Here is a 15,026-nt window from a genome sequence, read left to right as displayed (position 1 = left end):
AAGTACCCATTGTTCTCATGTCACTCTGATAGGCACTAGAAGGGAAATCAATTTTATTTATACAAGTTCTTATCTAAAAAGGGATCTATAAATGCAGCCATTACACAGAATTCCTCATGCAGTTAAATTCTCTCCACAGTAGCAAGAAGAATTGGTGTGAGATACATGTTGGGTTATTAGAATATTCACATTAAACACCAACCTGGATATTATGATTGCTTTTCTTATTGAATAATTCCACTGTTTTTTGTTCAAAATTCAGACTAAGAAGAACAAGGAAAACCAAAACAAAACAAAAAAAGGATGTGTTTGTCTTTGCCAATACTATGCATTCCATTATATCCAATCAGCCACCCCATTGGTGTTGGCAAAAGGTCAAAGTGACTGAAAGAAGTGGTTTAGAAGCAATCAATACCAAGGCATGGCAGTGTAAGTTCAACTCTGATTCTATCTTCTGTATTGTCTTGTTAACACTTCTATACTGGATACTGGAACTAATTGTGGTGTCAGTGAATGTGGTGATAATCTCAACAAGTGACAGTGATTGTACAGGTGTGGGATTAATGATGCCAAGGAGAAAAGAACTCTTCAGCACAATAATCACAAAGATTGAATCATTTAATGGATATAGCAGAGAAAAGATACAGAAGTATTTGAGACCCATTCAGAGTCCCATGATACTCAACTCTTGTGTACATAGTAGGTACAACCAACTAGGGGTAGGAGGTTGGTATGTTTTTTACTCAAAAAATTGGAATGTAGTATCTCCCTCGTTCTTCTCACCACTACTATAATCTTACTAGAGGAAAAAAGTGCCCTCTTGGGAAACATTGATTAGGCCAGATTGTGGGTTACTCCACACATTACAGTAGTGACTGGTAAATCTTTAAAAGACTCACAATCTTGAACTCCGTATCCTATGCTGACTTCATATTATGCCTCTCTCTAGCGTGTGCATTGATTCCTAGGCAAACAGGAGAGGTGGACTTCTTTTTCTTCTGGCAGCCAGATAAGAATATGCAAAAATCATTTGATTGTATTACAACACATCAAAAAGTACCAACTATGTAAAGATAGAAAAAGACAATGGGAAAAGGGAAATAATTAGAGAAAGTATATGTATACTTTAGAATATAATTGAAAAACATTATTTACTCCTATTCCTACAATTATATATTAATCAAATATATATTTTATGCTTAAGAAGATAGGAAAATTGAATCACTTGCTACAAGGGGGAAAAATTTCTGCCATTCATCATTCCAAACAAAGATTCATTGAAGGCTTCTTAATATGTGAAGTGAGCTAATAAGTTTGTGCCTATTCTAAGTACATGTTAACTGACAATTTTCTTGACACAGCCTCTCAATTTCAACACTTGTTATACACATTACCAGAAAGATTGTGGTATTTATGTGGTGATGATGGTAATTATGATATTGGATGGTGATGGTGATAGAGGAAAGCTTCTTTCCTTCTCCAGAAGGTCTGCCCCCAACATTTGTCTTTTCCTTCTCTGAAGACCAGAGACCACTTTATTTTTTATCTCTCATGTGACATTTTTATACTCTCCCTTTATGGTTAAGCACTAAATTATATGACATGTAGCCTGCACCCCCCATGACTATAAGCTCATCCAAAGCAATGCATTTTGGATAGCACCTTCTTTCCTAGTTTCCTACACAGAATAAGCACTTAACAATGTTTATGGATTGTAATAATGACCGTGATAGTAATGAATTCCACAGTAGTACCACAGCACCTAAATCCAAATACAGTACTACAACACCCAAATTCAAGTATGTCATTTGCCTAGTCGGTGAAAGATGCGGATAAAACTTCGTCTGATCTCCTTTGTTTTGGCACTATAGATAATGGGGTTAAGAACAGGGGGCACAAAGAGATAGATATTTGACATGAGCACATGCACATACTGAGGAGCATGTTTTCCAAAGCGATGCACAGTGGAGACAGCAATCAAGGGAATGTAGAAAATGAGCACAGCACAGATGTGTGATACACATGTGTTGAGGGCCTTGAGTCTCTCCTCACGGGAGGCAACGGCCAGCACAGAGTGGAGGATCAGTACATAGGAGAGGATAATAAAGAGAAAGTCCAAACCAATAGTAGATAAAAGCAAAAACATTCCATAAATGCTGTTAACTGTAATATCAGCACAGGCTAACTTCATCATGTCGGGGTGCAGGCAATAGGAATGGGAGAGCACATTAGATCTGCAAATGGGCAGCCTCTTGATGAGGAAAGGTAAGGGAAAGAGGGTTATAAAGCTTCGGGCTGTCACAGCCAGACCCATCCTTGCAATCACCTGGTTGGTGAGGATAGAGGCGTACCTCAGTGGGTTGCAGATGGCTACATAGCGGTCAAAACTCATGGCTAGCAGAATGCCAGACTCCATCATGGAGAATGAGTGAATGAGGAACATTTGAGCCAGGCAGGCATCAAAAACAATGACCCGGGCATTGAGGAAGAAGGTTCTGAATACAGTGGGAAGTGTAGCCAAGGACATGGCCACATCACTGAAGGAAAGCATGGATAGAAAATAATACATGGGTGCATGGAGGCTGGACTCCCCCCACACTGCCAACAGGATCATCATATTGCCTCCAAGAGCCACAGTGTACATCATGCAGAGGGGTCCAGCCAGCCACTTCTGGGTGCTTTCTAGGCCAGGGATCCCTGTCAGGAGGAATACAGTGGGATGTGAAACATTGAAAAGTCCCATGATGAGAGACCAGGGAAATCTTCACTGTCAAATCTTCTTTCATAGAGACATCAGAAAACCCTTTTAGAGAAGAATAAAGAGATATGGAAATTAAATGCTTACATTCAGAATTATAGAGCTCTAAAGAATTTAACTATTCCTTATCTAACTTGCCCACCTGCAAAACCTCATCACGGCTTATTTTATTTCATGTGATGGTCACAAGTCCCTGTCCCCCTTGATTCCCCTCTCCCTATCCAGGGTTATAAAATCACGACTTTATATCCTATGGTAACAGAAAACTTCAATCAAAAGACAAAAAATCATAATATTGAGAAAATACTGTAACAAAATAGCATATATATTTATATATATATATGGAAAATTAAACAGAATCTCCTCCAAATATTACTGATAACCAGATTATGAGGACTATGAGTTCATAGCTCCCCAAAATTACCTTATTATATAGTACTGTGGGACAAGGAATAGACAGAATGTTGGACACACTTATTAACTGAACACAAATGGCATTTTTCCTCACTGCTTGGGTAGCAGTGTCTCTTTCACTAGATGGGCACATTCTCCAAAGGGCAGCAGTCATAAACTATATCAGAAATGTGCAGGCTCCCATGCTTTATAGCTGTATCAACCCCCTCAGTCTTAGATGAGACATTACTCTTGGGGTACCAGGAAACAAATGCCAAGTTTCATTTTTTGTATTTCTTATTCTCTCTCCTCTTTTAAAAACTCCCATGGCTAGAGACATTCCACATTTACAACCCTAAGAAATGTCACCTTTTGGGTGCTTTCTCAGTAATTATGCTCTTTGGCCAAAAAAGATTTTGGGAAATGTTGTCCAAAGAGAGTTCTTATCTACCAAGACACAAATCTGCCTGGAAGTCACATGGAACTCCTCAAAGAAATAGGAAAGATGAAAGGGAATATGATCATATGATCAAAGAGGCATAGATTTTGAATTGGAAGAAATTTCAGAGGTCATCTTCTTCAGCCTTTTTATTTTACAAATAAGATAGCTGTGGTCTTGGAAGGATAAGTGACTTGCCCAAGGTCATAGAGGCAGTAAATTTCAGAAGCAAGTTTGGAATCCGTGTTCAATAACTTCAGTAGTGGTGCTCATTCCATTAGACCTTCTAGTACAAGCATAAGTAAATAACTGATTCTGAGGGAAATAAAGCAACTTGACCAATGTACGTGGTAGAACCAAGACTAGAACCCAGGACTCTCGATTCCATTTCAATGAACTTATTTCACTGAACACCTAATTGGAAAAGAACATATAATCAATTTTCTAAATGCATGGAATTCTTTATTGAATACCTTGAGTCACTGAATTTATCACCAAGTTCAAGCAAATAGATGCCCACTACAGGACTCCAATTCACTGATAAATCATGGTTAATTATTCCCTCTTGAAGTTTATCATAGTTAACCAATAATCTCACTTGAATGTACACACACACACACACACACACACACACACACACACACACTTCCCTGTGTTCTTTAGCACTGGACCATCTTTCACTAGAAAGAAGTAAAGCCTTCTGCCCATCATCCCTCCTCCTTCTTATTATTGCTAAAGGGAATTAATTCTCAGGAAATGTAATTTTTCTGTCCCCAGGAGAACTCAAGGGCCAGAATGTAGGTGCCCTGGGAGCATTTACCGATGGATAGACAGGACATCTTAGGGGCTATTCAATAACAAAATCTTCTCTGAAAGCAGAGTTAGATTGTGAAGAGACTTTGAGAAAGTAGTGGCCTGGTAATAGTGTGAGGGTCAAACAATAATGAGCACTTTCCCATCTCCTCTAGCATTATGCCTTAAGTAAACTCTACCATCTACATTGTCCTACTTGTTATTCTTTGCCCTCAAAACTCCATTTCTTCCACTCTATGCCTTTTTCCTAATTGTTTCCCATGCCTAGAATACTCTCCCACCTCACCCCAGTCTCCAGGCTTCCCTAGTCTCCTTCAAGAGCCAACTTAAATCCCACCTTTTGGAACAGTCCTTTCCTTGTCTCTCCCTGCCCCCCTCATCACTAGCACAGTAGACGCCACTGCCAGTCACCTTCCCTGTGAGATGATCTTCCATTGAGACTATAGATATTTTATGTGTATATGTTTATCTGCATTCTGTCTTCACCATTAGAATGTGAACTTCTTGAGAACAGGGACCATATTTTTGTCCTTTTTTATATTCCCATGTGCAGCTAGGTGGCACCAGGGATAGAGCACAAAACCTGGAGTCAGGAAGATCTGAGTTCAAACCTTGCCTCAGACACTTACTAGTCGTGTCTCTGGGCAAGAACTACACACAACCGTGTTTACCTCAGTTTCCTCATCTATAAAATGAGCTAGAAAAGGAAGTGGCAAATCACTCCAGTATCTTTGCCAAAAAAAAAAAAAACCAAATGGGGTCATAAAGAGACAAACATGACTGAAGTGACTGAACAACAACATATTTCCAATGCTTACCACAGGGAGGAGGCACATGATAAGCGCATCGTCGCCTGAACAGAGATTAGAGGCTTGAAGACATTTTTACTAGAGTCAAAATCTGGCAGCCCACATGCCGATCCCTCAGTTATGGGTTGAGTGTATTAGAGTTTATGGGAAGGAAAAAATTGGTGCCTTGACTCTCAAACATCCAAAAGATCCTCAGGTAGTATTTTTCCTAATAAATATTTATGCTACAGAGTTGTTGGTACCTACAAATGAAGGGGTGATTTGCCAGTAGGAGTGCAGAGTAGTGGGAACAAAAAGAGAAAATGAAAAAATGTGCAATATACTGTATCAGAAGTGGAAGAACCTTAGCAGCATCTACAACAGGGGCTCTCAGAATGTCTTCTAAGAATCCCTGAAGGTGCTCAAGACCCTTTCAGTATGTCTAAAAGATCAGAACTACTTTCACAATGATATGAAGAAGTTTTTTATTTCTAGTATAGTCACCATAAGTAGGTATAGCACATGCAAAGAAAAGCCTTTTTGGGTGGTTGTTCAATAATTTTTAAGAGTGTAAAATGATCCTGAGACCAAAAAATTTGAGAAGTCCTGAATAGGGACTCATTTAACTACTCATTTCTCAGAGGAGGAAGGTAATAGCCCCAAATCAGGAAGCTAGTTTGTTGGAGATTTGAGGTTTAAGGCTGGCCTTCTGATCCTCCATCTGCTATGCCCTTTGTGCCACATCAAGCTGTCATGCTTGAGATGCCCTCCTACCAACCCACCCAGTCCCTATCCCTGACTCCTCATGGCCTTCAGCGGAAGTTATCTTATGAATTGTGGATTGGCCCAGCCCAGAGGGCAACTTAGGACTTAGGAACTTTGGGAAGAAAGAATCGGAATTAAATGAAGATCAGTTAATCAATCAGCAAAGGAACTGTCAGGAATTATTTGGTGCTAGTAATACAAGGACAAAAATAAAGCAGTCCCTGTGGTAAATGAATTTATGTACATGTATCTTTCAAAATAATGAAAATGTACCCAAAATATTTATAAAATAAATACAAAGTGGTTTTAGGATAGAGTAACTAACAATTTGGGGTGGGGGAATGTGGTGGAGAGGGAGTAAAAATGGTCCTCTATGGGTTATGAATCACAAGATCTGTCTGGTTTACATTTTTCCTCGGGGATCACATTCTTCGTCCCAAAATGATGTTATTTGACACGATCCCGTAGCTTAGCAAATGTCAACATTTATTTAGCACCTACTGTGCTCCAGGGATTTTGCTGAGTGCTGGGTATAAAGCTGAAGACAAAAGACAGTCTCTCATCTCAAGGAGCTCTCAGTTTAATGACAGAGTATACTAGAAAAAGCTTGAGCCTTCAGGATCAAGTCCTTGGGTTAGAACCTTGGCTTTGACCCTTCTTAATCTATATGATGTCGGGTAAATTACTGAACTTATTTGTGTCTCAATTTCTTCATCTGCAAACCTGGATAATGTTTACTTTGCTTATCTTGTTAAGACCTTTGTAAAGAAAGTTCTTTGTAAAACTTTAAGCATTATAACTCTGATTATGGAGAACTCTGAGAAAAGCAGGCAGATGCTGTCCCAGGTTTAACCCATGTGTTCTGAAGTTTCTCTGATGCCCAGACTGGCAGAGAGCCTGCATTTGTAGCATATTCCCGGAGTTCCCATTGAGGGCAGAATGTCTGCCTCCCTTGTTGTCATGATGACAGCAAGGAAATGTAAATGCATTCTGCTCCACATTTACCCCATTCTTTTCCCACCATCTTCTCTAAGCCCTTCTGTGGTAAATAGCTTTAAAGCAATTTTAACTTGAAGTCAGTCCTCTGTAGTTCAAGCTATCTAGGAGTATCAGTCCGTATGCCCAGGTCTGTGTCTTCTGTTTCTTCTCAAGGCTACAGAGCCCTGTTCTTGTCCATCCCACTACCTCTGTGCTCAACAGCCTTCGACCTGACCTGAACTTTAGCTTTTATGACAGAAATCCCAGGGACCAGCTATGTGATCCTAAGAGCCAGCTGTGGCATAATTCAAATGTTCCTGAATGCTGAGTCAGGGACACATGGATTTAATTCCTGACTCTGACGTTAACTAGCTGTTTAACCATGGACAAGTCACTCAATCTCTCAACCCCAGTTTAGTTGTAAAATGAGAGAAATAACATCTCTACTGCTTACCTTATAGGAGTGTAATCATGGATGCATTTTGGTTTAGTGTAATGCAAATATCTTTCACTGAGGATCCTAGGAGGATGGATTCCATACCCTATACCCTTTCCACTTCTGGTTCCTACAGAATCTGAATTATCGTCGGGACATTCAGCTCTCTCTGCCTATTGACTCCTCTAACTCTTTCAGTTACATCCCATGCAGAAGGAAGTCATCTAATCAAACCTCTCCTCTGTCTCTGTCTCTTTTTGTCTCTCAATACACACACGCGCACACACACACATACACACAGAATTTATTTACCAAAGGTCACGCAATTAATTCCTGACAAAATTGGAGTTTTGATAGGTTTCTCAGCTTCCAATTCAATGTTCAAGAAGATAGCTTCTTCGAGATCCTCCTACATCCATTTATATAATATTACTCTATCTTTCGAGTTACCCTATATAGTCATGGAACCAGAAGAAAATAGAAGAGACAAAGAAGCTCACCAGCCCAGGGAAATCCCAGATCTCACCAGACACATCAGGGAAAGTAGATCGACAGAAACTTAGCCTTATACACAGAACTGTGTGTATCCTTCTCCCTGCCTGTCAGAATGTGGACAATTCTGCCCTCAATATTTTTATAACCTGATCTGAGACTCCAGGGAAGGTATAGAGTGGGAACAGGTGAAAGTTAGTGATGAGATGAAGCGCAGAACCCTCTTAGGGATTTATGCCCCCTCCCTCAGTGAAGAAGTATCCTCTAGGCTAAAAGTTCCAAGTGAAAGAGTAGAATATGATTGAGACATTTATGGAGCTATTCTCTTCCTGGCTGAATCTGGTCTGGTCATGAACTTCATTTCAGTTTGGAGGAGAACATAAAATTAATTCTTTCCAACTTCGGTTTTAAGTACATAGCTTGAGTTCCCTTTCCCATGAAACACTGAGGCAGAGAAAAGAAGGTTAAAGTACACTACTCATTTCCATTAACAACACTTGACAGTATAAGTATAAATGGATTTTTCCTTAAGTTATTAAAAATAATAAAAATACATTTATCTAAAATAATCAGTGAGCATTATTTGTAGTGAGGATAAACTAGATGCCTTCCTAGTAAGATGTGGTGTGAAGTAGGGATGGCTAGTACCACCAATATTATTCAGTATTGTATTAGAAATCCTAGCAATAGCAGTAAGAGAAGAAAAAGAAAGATATGGCAATGAGGTAATAAAACTAACCCTTTTTGCAGATAACATGATGATATACTTAGAAAATCCCAAAGACTCAGCTAAATGTTAGCTGGAACAAATTTTCAATTAAGCTCTGGTCTTTTCATCAAGAATACTTGAAAGTCTTCTATTTTACTGAATATCAGATTTTCCCAGGAAGTATTGCACTAATTTTTTCTAGGCTATTCTTGGTTGTAATCCTAGCTCCTTTGCCCTCTGGAATATCATATTCCAAGCCCTCCCTTGCTTTAAGGTAGGAGCTGCTAAATCTTGTACTATCTTGACTATGATTCCATGACACTTGAATTGGTCTTTTTTCTGGCTGTTTGCAATATTTTCTCTTTGATCTGGGAATTCTGGAATTTGGCTATAATATTCCCTGGGAGTTTTCATTTTGGGATCTTTCAGGAGGTGATGGGTGTATTCTGTCCATTTCTATTTTACCTGCTGATTCTAGAATATCAGGACAATTGTCCTTGATAGTTTCATGAAAGATAATATCTAGGCTGTTTTTTTCCATCATGACTTTCAGAAAGTCTAATAATTTTAAAATTATTTCTTCTGTATCTGTTTTCCAGGTCAGTTGTTTTTTCAATGAGATATTTCACTTTGTCTTCTATTTTTTCATTTTTTGTCTTTGTTTTAATGTTTCTTGATTTCTTATAAATCATCATATAAGTCATCAGTTTCCACTTGCTCCATTCTAATTTTTAAGAAATTATTTTTTTCAGGGAGTTTTGTACCTACTTTTCCATTTGGTTAATTCTACATCTTAAAGCATTTTTTTACTCATTGACTTTTGGAATCTCTTACTATTTGGTCTAGTCTGATTTTTAAGGTGTTATTTTTCCAGTATTTTTTGTTTCTCCTTTACCAAGTTGTTAACTTATTTTTTTCATGATTATCTTGCATTGCTCTCATTTCTCTTCTCATTTTTTCCTCTACCTCTCTTATTTGATTTTCAAAGATCTGTTTTGAGCTGTTACATGGCCTGAGTTCATTGTGTATATATATATATATATATATATATATATATATATATATATATATATATAAACATATAGTTATTTAGGTTTGAGACATCTAAGAGCTTTTTGATTTTTTTATCTTTTTTTTGAGTATGTGTCTTGATCTTCTCTGACACCACAGTAACTTTCAATAGTCAGAGGTTTGGGTTTTTGTTCTTTGTGATTTTTTATGTTGTTTGCACATTTTCCTAGCCTATTATTTGACTTTTAACTCTTTGTTAAAGTAGTGCTATACTTCAAGGGTAGAGGGCATGCTGTTGCAAGCTTCAGGGGCTTTATACAGCTTTTTGTATATCAGATTTTGATGTAATGGCTAAGATGTTATTCCCAAAGAGGTGCTTAGTCACATACAGTATGTATCTATTCAGCCTAGTAGTGTAAACATAAACATCTGTTCAAAATAAAAGCTACTAAAATGCATCATGGAACTTTTCCGAACTTTCCTATGTCAGAAAGTGGACACCAGAGCTTACAATTCCCAGTACAGATTTTCCTCCTTCTTGACTTCACTACTAGATGGATTTCCATCAGATGGAGAATCTGAAAGAGATACTTCTAGGTACCTGCAAGTTTTTTATTCTTTCAAGGTGGTACATAATAAGGAGAAGTATTTACTTCTCTCCAGGCCTGTAGTCTGGTCTGTGAGTGACCATCAGCACTCTTGTCTGTCCTGGAACTGTGAGGAGTGTCGTCCCTCCTCTGCTGTCACAAGCTCTGCTCTGCCAGTGCTCCACTTCACCCAGGACTGCAACATGGATACAAATATAGGCAAAGCAATAGGGTCCTGCCTCAGTGCTAGCAAAAGGACCTCTATCTTCTCCTTCTGATCAGTTGTTTCAGGCCCTTACCCTCTGTGGACTGAGAACTCCAGAAGTAGCTGCTGCCACTGCCACAGCTTACTCGGTCACTTCCAATCCTTCTTCTGGTTTGTGTGGCTGAGGCTGTGCTGTTGTGGCCTGCACTGAAATGCACTTCATTCTCACCCACATGCGAACACCTTTCCTGATGACCTTATAAGTTGTCTCTGGCATCTGTGGGTTGAGAGGTCTGGAAATCACCACTGTTTCCACTAACTTAGTTCTCCAAAAGTCTGTTCCTGGTTTCCTGGGGTTAAGTCTGAGCTGGCAAAGCCTGGCCCTGATTTTTCTCCTTTCTCATCCTGGTGAAACATATCTTTCCTGCTGATCTTCCAATTTGTCTTGGGCTGTGAATTTGTTTCATTTGGTCTTTTTATGGGTTCTGCTGCTTTAGAATTTGTTTAGAGTAATTTTATAAAGGTATTTGGAGGGGTTGGGGGAAAACTCAGGTGAATTCCTGCTGTTACTCCACCATCTTGGCTCAACTTGAAGCGCTTTTTTCTTTTTGGAGGGGGAGGGCAGGGCAATTGGGATTAAGTGACTTACCCAAGGTCACATGGCTAGTAATTGATAAGCATGTGAGGTGGGTTTTGAACTCAGGTCCTCCTGACTCTAGGGCCAGTGCTCTATTCACTGTGCCACCTAGCCTCCCTGAAGCACTTTTTTTTTTGTATTGCTGATATATTTTCTAATGCTCCCTCATATGGTTAATTATTCATTTAAAAGTGTATCCTGGGATGGCCAGCGAGTAAGAGCACCGGCTCTAGTTTCAGGAAGACCTGGGCATCAAATCTGGGCTCAGATACTTAGCACCACACCCAGAAATAACTGGCCATGTAACCTTCAGCAAGTTACTTAACCCCAATTGCTTAAAAAAAAAAGTGTATCCTGCCTCTCCTCTTAGACTATAAGCTCATCCCAAACAGTGTATACTGTATGACTCTTTCTTTCCCTAGTATCCTACCAAGAATAGGTAATTAGCAATGTTTATGGATTATAAAGATGACAGCAGAATTAGTGACTTCCAGAGTTGTACCATAATGTCTAAATCCAAGCAGGTCAAATGCCTAGTCAGTGAAACATGGATGTTATGTGTTCCTGAAAAGATCTGTGTAGATGTGGCTCACATCTGCGTCTCTCAACCCTTTCCCAACGAAGTCAAGTGAAAATAAATTTTAAGTTCAACCTTCATGATGACTACTCATTAGAAGGGAAGGAAGGAGTGACCCAATCTTTATATTTAAGGCTTGAATCCTTTCCCACCCAAGTATCCCAGTGAACACACACATGTAGCAAATAACCAATAAATCTATTTATCAGAGTCAATTGCAAAAAATAAATCAGAGGAACTATATATAGAATATATTCCAGACAACATAGCATGAATGAGCTCTCCCATTAGAATCTAGATAACACAGCTTAGCCAAGAGACAGTCTCAAATCTTACCCAAGGGGAAATTTCTTAAAGCCTCTAGTATAATAGGCTGAAGATAAGGATTATACAGAGATTGCCAACTATTCTATATATTGGTCTCTTCCCAGAGCATCTTTCTTTCCTTTCAATGACCTAAAGAGAAATTGGAACTACATATTTTTTTTCTCCAATTTGGAAGCCAGAAAAATAGAGCTCTGTCCTCTTTAGCTCTCACTAATTCTGCCTGCCCCTCTCAAAGGCACTAATCAATATTCACAAATCTCCATCAATGAGGAGAAAGTCCCATGAAATTGGTCCTTTGGGCCAAGGTTTATACTAGAATGGGGCACAATTAAGTAGCAGCAATATTAGGCACCAGAAGTGAAGAATACCAACATTTTGAATTAAAGTAGAAAAAATGTCATGAATTTAAAATAAAAATAAATATCTGGGAAATAAAAAAAGAAAACTTCAATCACTGATTAAAACCAGATCTTGAATAAAATAATCACCCAGGAGAGGTGGATTAAAAAGAGGAGCTGAATTAAAATTTTCTGAATCAAGTTTTCAAAATAGGAGAAAAAAAGACCAAGAAGAAATTATTGAAACCAGAGTAAACAATAAAGAAAAAAAACAAACAACTTCCTACCAGAACAGCAGAAAACCTCCTTTAAAAAAAGGCAAGGGAAATGAAGAAGCAGGAAACATAGATTCAAGGTGTTGATTCCAGGATGTAATAATAATTCCAGAGGAGAATACACAGTTAAATATAACAGTTATAAAATACAGGCAATAAATACAATTAAAAGATAAAAAATAATCTTCTAGGGGGAAAAAAAAAAACTTGTGAAACACAGAAAAACTTTGGCTACAACTGACCATAGTACAAATGGGCTGAGAATTGACCTATAAATTAATTTAGAGGCTGCTTATAGAAAACTAGTAGTGAAGTCAAGAAGGAGGAAAATCTTTCTGTATTGGGAATTGTAAGCTCTGGTGTCCACTTTCTGACATAGGAAAGTTCGGAAAAGTTCCATGATGCATTTTAGTAGCTTCTATTTTGAACAGATGTTTATGTTTCCGCTACTAGGCTGAATAGATCCATACTGTATGTGACTAAGCACCTCTTTGGGTATGACATCTTAGCCAGCTAAATAATCTGCTAAGTATCTTCTCTGTTTTTGTTTTGTTTTGTTTGCTTCCAAGCTTCTTCTTTGCTCAGCTGGTCTTATTCCTTAATATGAACTAACTGCAGGCTTAGTTGATGCCTTCCACTATTATGGTGTTCCTCTCTTGTAGGAAAAGGGAACAATCTTTATATCCTCAAGTCGGATAAAAACAAACAAACATGGGGTCAATTGAGAGAAATCACTTTTTTTTTCTTATCTCCTGTCTATAATCACGCAAGTGACAGGTTTCATAACTGTAGATCACTTTGGATATCCCTATTATTCCAGGTATTAATCTAAAAGTTTTCTAATCCTTCAGTTCTTCATATTCAAATCACTGAAGAGTTCTGTGTTTTCCATTTACTCTCCTATCCTACAGTTTGTTGCATTCCAAAGAACATCTCCCTCCAAATTCTGAATGAAATTGAACTGCAGTAAATGCTTCTCTTAGAAGTATAAGCAAAGCTGTGCCCCAGACAAGTAAATTTTTAAGACCTGTTTAGATCTCAGCAACTGGTTTTCTCAGAAATAGACATGCTCCAGAAAAAATAAAATAAAATTAATTCTCTTAAAAGTGTCACTTCATTAAATGTTTAATTATCATTATATTAAATATGATGAAAGAGATTAGCCATTATTATTATCATTATTATTATTACACTTTGTAATTTTAATAAGGCAATTAGGTCTCACTTCACTTTTCAACACTATTAAGAAAGCTTTAATAATACATAAGTTACCTGTGGAAAACCTTCCAAATATGAGATATTGTGATTCCAAGACCTTTATTTCACTTTTTTTTTTGCTTTTTTTCTGGAGGGGGGAAGGCAAAGGAACTGGGGTTAAGTGACTTGCCCAAAGTCACATGGCAAGTGTGGAAAGTGCCTAAGGCCACATTTGAACTCAGGTCCTCCTGACCTGACCAGTTCTCTACTCACTGGGCCATCTAGCCACCCTTCATTTCAATTCTTAGTAAATGTTTGCTGTATTTTACTATTACTTGGCATTAACTTACTTTTACTTTATTCCAATTTCCATTTTATTCCATTATCTGATCAGATGATCATAGAATCCATAATGGCTGCTCCTGGGTCGTGATTCAGAGTGCAGGGAAGGGACATTGAAATGATTCTTTTACTGGTGATAAAGTTTATAGCCATGAAGTTGCAGGAGTCCTAAAGGTCCCCAATCCAAAAAGTGTTCCTTCCTTCCCCTGTTCCTTTTTAACTCTTAACCTGCTTTTTGTAATGTCTCCCCCCCCCCACTTCATGGGTAACATACATGAAGGTCCTCATATTCCTGTAACTACTCAAATCACTCAGAAGAGAATGTTCTTGGCACCAGTTTCTTTTGTGAAATTAAGAGAGCCAGGCTGGGGATCTGGGATTTCACCATGCCATTGCCCATGCTTAAGTTGATGAGTTGCTCATAATTCTCTACAGTTTATATCCTTACTCAGCTGGCAGGAACTCAGTCCCTCTTAGGCCCAGGTGTCAACAGAGAGACTCGGTCTTTACTTCAAAATAAGTATAAATTCCAAACAGTCACCCACATAGCATTTTGAAATATCAGATTTTAATTAAGCTGTTGATCATTTCATAGGGATTCAAAAACATGGCATACCCCACAGATTGGCCTATAGGAGAAGAAAGAACTCAATGCAGCTCCTGTACAAGATTTCTCATTGCTGAATAAAACTCACCTGTTTGCTGAGTTATGGCAGTAACCTTATACAACACAGTCTGACCTCTCTCTCTCACATGTTCCATTGGTCACTATGAGAACTCAATAAAAAAGGCTGAAGTCTGTATAGAAGGGATGCAGAGGACTACAAGAGGGTGACTAGGACAGTGAAGGAACTGAAAAGGCTGAGGGAACTAGGTGGTTAGCCTGGAGAAGAGGGGTGGGTTGGAGAAGCATGATAACTGTATTCCAGTATTTGAAGAGCTGTCCAGTGGAAGAGGCA

General features: G+C 38.5%; 1 protein-coding gene across 1 annotated transcript; it reads right to left on the bottom strand.

The window, feature by feature from the left end:
- Positions 1–1,804: 1,804 nt before the first annotated feature.
- LOC138177619 (olfactory receptor 51I2-like) lies at positions 1,805–2,743 on the bottom strand. Its single transcript, XM_069108833.1, has one exon. The coding sequence runs from the start codon at positions 2,741–2,743 to the stop codon at positions 1,805–1,807; it is 939 nt and encodes a 312-aa protein (XP_068964934.1).
- Positions 2,744–15,026: the final 12,283 nt, after the last annotated feature.

Source organism: Petaurus breviceps, unplaced genomic scaffold (assembly GCF_028583685.1).
Source record: "Petaurus breviceps papuanus isolate PSGF00001 unplaced genomic scaffold, PetGlider_PUasm1.0 90444, whole genome shotgun sequence".
In the NCBI taxonomy this organism is placed as follows: domain Eukaryota; kingdom Metazoa; phylum Chordata; class Mammalia; order Diprotodontia; family Petauridae; genus Petaurus; species Petaurus breviceps.
Note: the sequence above shows the minus strand (reverse complement) of the source record. Positions and strands in the feature narration are given on the sequence as shown.